The sequence below is a fragment of the Coregonus lavaretus genome (genome assembly GCF_964263955.1).
Source record: "Coregonus lavaretus genome assembly, contig: HAP1_SCAFFOLD_55, whole genome shotgun sequence".
Taxonomy (NCBI): Eukaryota; Metazoa; Chordata; class Actinopteri; order Salmoniformes; family Salmonidae; genus Coregonus; species Coregonus lavaretus.
This window is the reverse complement of record NW_028161934.1, coordinates 706,073-712,168: the sequence shown is the minus strand read 5'-3', so window position 1 is coordinate 712,168 and position 6,096 is coordinate 706,073. Positions and strand designations below refer to the sequence as shown.

The following is a 6,096-nucleotide window of genomic DNA, read 5'->3' as shown; positions in this document are numbered from 1 at the left end:
GAGAGAGAGAGAGAGAGAGAGAGAGGTGGGCTAAATATGATAATGTGTGCATCTGTGGTGTGTGTGTGAGGTTGTCAGTGTATAGAACATCAACATAAAGTCACTTGGTGATGAGGTGACTATCTGTTGGTGTTAAAGCATCATATAGTCTGTCTTTACACTCTGTCTGTCTATACTGGATGTACAGGTAACTACCAAAATAAAGGGAACACCAACATAGTGTCTTAATAGGGTGTCGTGCCACCACAAGCCGCCACAACAGCTTCAATGCACCTTGGCATAGATTCTGAATCTCTATTGGAGGAATGCGACACAGTTCTTCCACAAGAAATTCCATCATTTGGTATTTTGTTGATGGTGGTGGAAAATGCTGTCTCGGGCGCCGCTCCAGAATCTCCCATAAGTGTTCAATTGGGTTGAGATCTGGTGACTGAGACACACACACACACACTTTAAACCCCCTATGCTTCTTTGAGACCCCTCTTTCAAAGTCACTGAGATCTCTTCTTCTAGCCATGGTAGCTAAAATACTGTAATGGACAATTTGGCACGTGTATTTTGGCAGTTACCTGTATGTATTGTACAGATAAAGGATCTTAATTTGATCACTGTTTTGTTGGTAAGAATTTTGATTTACATAAATTCACTGAAAACCTGCACTAACACACGATTATATTAACAGTATTGCACTTTTCATGTAGCCTAATTTTGGCCAGCTATTACACTAACCACAAATCAAGCAAACATTAAAAACCTGTTGCTGCAGGAATATTTTGCTGCGACAATACGGGTCAAATTAAGATCCAATAGCTGTATATGTACAGTATTTATAAACTTACGAGGTGATGAGGTGAGTATCGGTAGGCGTTAAACCATCATAGACAGCCAGTCTATCTCTACACTCTGGTAGCAGCCACTCCATCCTCAGCTCCAGTCTGAAACCCTGGGTGCTGGAGCCTTGCGGGGCCCTGAGGTGCCAAAGGCAGGACAAGCGCTGGGTGTCAGGTCCCCTCATAGCCACTGCTGTGCTGGAGCTGACCACCTGGTACCTGTAGCAGTCTGGGGGGAGGCAGGGAGGAGGAAGGAGGGAGAGAAAGTGGGAGAGAGAAAGAGAGCAACAGGAAGAGATGAACACTCGGTACACTGTGTACCTACAATTTACATAGTTCAAGCACTTCTTAAAGCTTCTAAAATAATGCAGAAAGTGAGGAGAAGATAAAAGAAATCATACCAAATGAAGCTTTCAAAAGTTCTACAACTTTGGGGTCTGTTTCTGAGGGGTTGAAAACAAACAAACAAGCAAACAAACAGAAAACAACGTGATGAGGAACAAATAATACAACGATCAACTAAACACAAATTATAATAAAAACCCAGGTCCTTTCCCCACATTCCTCTCCCACTCACCTGTGATAGAGAAAGAGGGAAGATGCAATAGATATTCTCCATAGTTAGCAGTCTCCTCTCTGTCGCTCCCTCTGTAGGACCCTAGTAGACTCTGTAGGCTGCTGTTGACTCTCTCCATAGTGACCTTACCAACATGGCTGCCGGGGACTGACAGGACCAGCCAGAAGTGTGCCACCACACTTCCCTCCCTAGGGAAACAAGGGAGCAGGGACAAAGTTGTTCCATGAGGTGATAACATCTGGAAAGAAAGTGTGTGTGGGCATTGCAAGAATGATTTATAGATCCATATACATAGATCCGTAGTGCCTTCAGAAAGTATTCATACCCCTTGACTTTTTCCACATTTTGTTGTCTTACGGCCTGAATTTAAAATGGATTAAATTGAGATTTTTTTCACTGGCATACACACAATACACAATACTCTATAATGTCAAAGTGAAATTCAGTTTTTTGACATTTTTACAAATTAATTACAAATGAAAAGCTGAAATGTCTTGAGTCAATAAGTATTCAAGCCCTTTGTTATGGCAAGTCTAAATAAGTTCCGGAGTAGAAATGTGATTAACAATTCACATAATAAATTGCATGGACTCACTCTGTGTGCAATAATAATATTTAATCTCTGTAGCCCACACATACAATTATCTGTAAGGTCCCTCAGCCAAGCAGTGAATTTCAAACACAGATTCAACCACAAAGGTTTTCCAGTGTCTTGCAAAGAAGGGCACCTATTGGTAGATGGGTAAACAAAAGGCAGCCATTGAATTTCCCTTTGAGCATGGTGAAGTTATTCATTACACTTTGGAGGGTGTATCAATACACCCAGTCACTACAAAGATACAGGCGTCTTTCCTAACTCAGTTGATGGAGAGAAAGGAAACCCTCTCAGGGATTTCACCATGAGGTCAATGATGACTTTAAAACAGTTACAGAGTTTAATGGCTGTGATAGGAGAAAACTGAGGATGGATCAACAACACTGTAGTTACTCCACAATACTAACCTAAATGACAGAGTGAAAAGAAGGAAGCCTGTACAGAATAAAAACATTCTAAAACATGCATCCTGTTTGCAACAAGGAACTAAAGTAATACTGCCAAAAATGTGGCAACGGAATTAACTTTTGGTCCTGAATACAAAGTGTTGTGTTTGGGGCAAATCCAATACAACACATTACTGAGCAGCACTCTCCATATTTTCAAGCATAGTCATGGCTGCATCATGTTATGGTTATGCTTGTAATCGTTAAGGACTGGGGAGTCTTTCAGGAAAATAAAAAATAAACGGAATCGAGCTAAGTACAGGCAAAATCCTGGAGGAAAACCTGGTTCAGTCTGCTTTCCACCAGACACTGGGAGATTAATTCACCTTTCAGCAGGACAATAACCTAAAACACAAGGCCACTTTCAGCAGGACAATAACCTAAAACACAAGGCCACCTTTCAGCAGGACAATAACCTAAAACACAAGGCCACCTTTCAGCAGGACAATAACCTAAAACACAAGGCCACCTTTCAGCAGGACAATAACCTAAAACACAAGGCCACCTTTCAGCAGGACAATAACCTAAAACACAAGGCCACCTTTCAGCAGGACAATAACCTAAAACACAAGGCCACCTTTCAGCAGGACAATAACCTAAAACACAAGGCCACATCTACACTGGAGTTCCTTACCAAGAGAGTGGCCGAGTTACAGTTTTGACTTAAAACTATTTGAAAATCTATGGCAAGACCTGACAATGGTTGTCTTGCAATGATCACCAACCAATTTGAAAGAGCTTGAAACATTTTGAAAATAATAATGGGCAACTTTTGCACAATCCAGGTGTGTAAAGCTCGTAGAGACTTAACCAGGAAGACTCGCTGCCAAAGGTGCTTCTACAAAGTATTGACTCATGGGTGTGAATACTCATGTAAATTAGATATTTCTGTATTTCAATTTCAAAAATATTGAAAAAAATTATAAAAACAAGTTTTCATTTTGTCATCATGGTTTATTGTGTGTAGATGGGTGAGAGAAATATATTTAATCCCTTTTGAATTCAGGCTGTAACACAACAAAATCTGGAATAAGTTAATGGGTATGAATACTTTCTGAAGGCACTGTATACATCAATATAGATACGCATGCATAGCAGTGGTTCCATAGGGTGACGACGGGTAGTTGAGAGGGTTAATGGTATGTGTTGTTTGTTTTACATAGAGTAGATAAACAATGTATAGACATAGGCTACATGATATACAGTACCTGACTGGTACTGTAGATATGCATGTAAGTGGATACTGTGGGTCAATGTTGTGTGGGTAGGTATGTTTAATACCTAGATAGATTTACAGTCATAGATATACTAGGTATAGAAATGCATGATATAGATTTGCACGGAAGTGGATACTGTGGGTCAATGTTGTGTGGGTAGGTATGTTTAATACCTAGATAGATTTACAGTCATATACTAGGTATAGAAATGCATGATATAGATATGCACGTAAGTGTAAACTGTGGGTCAATGTTGTGTGGGTAAGTATGTTTAATACCTAGATAGATTTACAGTCATAGATATACTAAGTATAGAAATGCATGATATAGATATGCATGTAGACCTGTATTTATAGACCCTGGTTTTACATACGCAAAGGCAAAGACTTTGGTGGAGTTGAAGTAGCGATATAGATCTGAGCTCTTCACTATCCTTCTCACCTGAGTGACAGAGAGAGAGAGAGAGAGAGAGAGAGGGAGAGAGAGAGCGAGAGAGAGAGAGAGCGAGAGAGAGAGAGAGATAGAGAGAGAGAGAGAGAGAGAGAGAGAGAGAAATGGTCAGAGAGACAGACAAGATTTACATTGAAAATAAAAAGTAGTGAAACATAAAGTGTGTGTGTGTGTCCCAGGTTATTTTCCCCAAATCCCTTGTCCTATACCATATCCTGTACTTCCTTGGCCTGGGCTGTGAAGGCTGGGCTGGTGTGAGAGGAGAGACCAGAGGAGTAGTTCCTGTTGAGGATAGAGAGTCTAGCAGTATACTGCTGCTGGATCCTGGGCTCCAGTACCCACACCCTGTACTCTGGAGGGAGGGATGGGGGAGGGGGAGAGAGAGAGACTTACTGGCATGTTAAATATCCAGATAGCCAGTCATAGTGTGTGTGTGTGTGTGTGTGTGTGTGTGTGTGTGTGTGTGTGTGTGTGTGTGTGTGTGTGTGTGTGTGTGTGTGTGTGTGTGTGTGTGTGTGTGTGTGTGTGTGTCCGGTTATTTTCCCAAAATCCCTTGCTCACCCAGGAAGTACCAGGCCAGAGTGGCTCCTACAGAGAGGATGATGGTGGTGACGATGATAAGGAAGGCTAGGAGACACCTGCAGGGTCGTCTCAATGTCTTAGAGGACGTCACAGAGGCCTCGTTACTGGGCCCCACCTGTAAACAACAACAACAAACAAACACACACACAATGCGCCCCAGTTAACAACTGGCCTCAAGTCAGAGTTTAGGGTATTATACTGTATAATCAGGTCTGTAAGAACAGTGGATGAGGATTCTGCACAGACTAGTGCAGAGACCTCATGCTTATAGCTAGAACTAAAACTGACACTGATCTAAGGTCAGTTTTACCATTCCCCCTTCATAGGTTAGGTTTAGGATTTGAGGAGATTAAACTGACCCCAGATCTGTGTCTATTGTCAACTTCTACCTGCAGCATAAACCAGCATAAGGCCTGCAGATACCTTCAGTAAATGCAGGTGAAGCCTGAAGCCCTGGCCAGAGCATTTTTCTTATAAAATAAACTATAGGCTATTATAAAATGACTAAAACAATATGCATAGATCATAAAATACATATATTATTTATTTTATATGGTAGCTAAAATCATAGGCCTACATTGTCAATATCACAATACTTATATAGCCTACTGACCCTTTCCAATTGCAGGTCCACAGGAGCTGGTGGTACCTCCATATCACAGGAACGCGACTTTCTGGAGCCGTGCCCGAGCGCCATAACTTCACAAATCGGTTATTCCCCGCGAGACCATCTCTGTCCAAAAAACACCGGTGGTGGATAGTTGAAGCGTTTTATTTCTTCATGTATCTTGGTAGAATCTCCGTCCAGCGTTAGACAGGTCGGTAACGACCGCTAGAAACGACAGGGGAGACAACTCAACCTTTTATTTGCTAGTCCAAAGGTAGGCTAGAGCCCTAGGTCAATATTTCCTGAAGCGCGTTGGGATCTCCCGAATTTCCATTGAACCAGACAGGCTAGTAGCCTAAACTTTAACCAATAATAACAATAGCCTAAAAGCTCAACTTATTTATCCTACATGTAAAAAATTATTGATTGCGAGACAGTTATTGTCTCTGTCGGGTAACTGTCAAAACATTAAACATTTAAGAATAGTCCCGTCCTGGTTTAGCCATTGCCTTTAGCACCGTACATCCTCTCAGGGCATAGGTAACAAGTGTAGGCTCTAATGACATCACCAGTCGACACCTAACAACAGCTGCACCTTCACCATCATCCTGGCAGGCCGGCCCCCGCATCCCACAACAGGTGTGCCTGCGTCCTCTATTCGTAAACGTAAATGGGTCCAATGGGAGTGTTTGTAGAATTGATAACTCACTACACACACACCGCCAGACAGTTGATTCTTTATTAATTTGCTGAAATATAAAAAACACCAACAGTCAAACAACATAGTCTATG

The 6,096-nt window shown here is 41.7% G+C and overlaps 1 protein-coding gene across 1 annotated transcript; it reads right to left on the bottom strand.

Annotated features, from left to right (window-relative positions):
* Nucleotides 1-835: 835 nt before the first annotated feature.
* LOC311119875 (transmembrane protease serine 6-like) lies at nucleotides 836-5,816 on the bottom strand (the record flags this gene model as incomplete). The annotated part of the gene is made up of 7 exons (XM_084194527.1): nucleotides 5,347-5,816; nucleotides 4,677-4,812; nucleotides 4,325-4,467; nucleotides 4,039-4,106; nucleotides 1,408-1,595; nucleotides 1,232-1,273; nucleotides 836-1,059 (listed from the first exon to the last, which is right to left on the bottom strand). Exons 1-7 carry the CDS (start codon nucleotides 5,392-5,394, stop codon nucleotides 836-838), a joined length of 849 nt encoding a protein of 282 aa, XP_084050653.1. The 5' UTR covers nucleotides 5,395-5,816.
* Nucleotides 5,817-6,096: the final 280 nt, after the last annotated feature.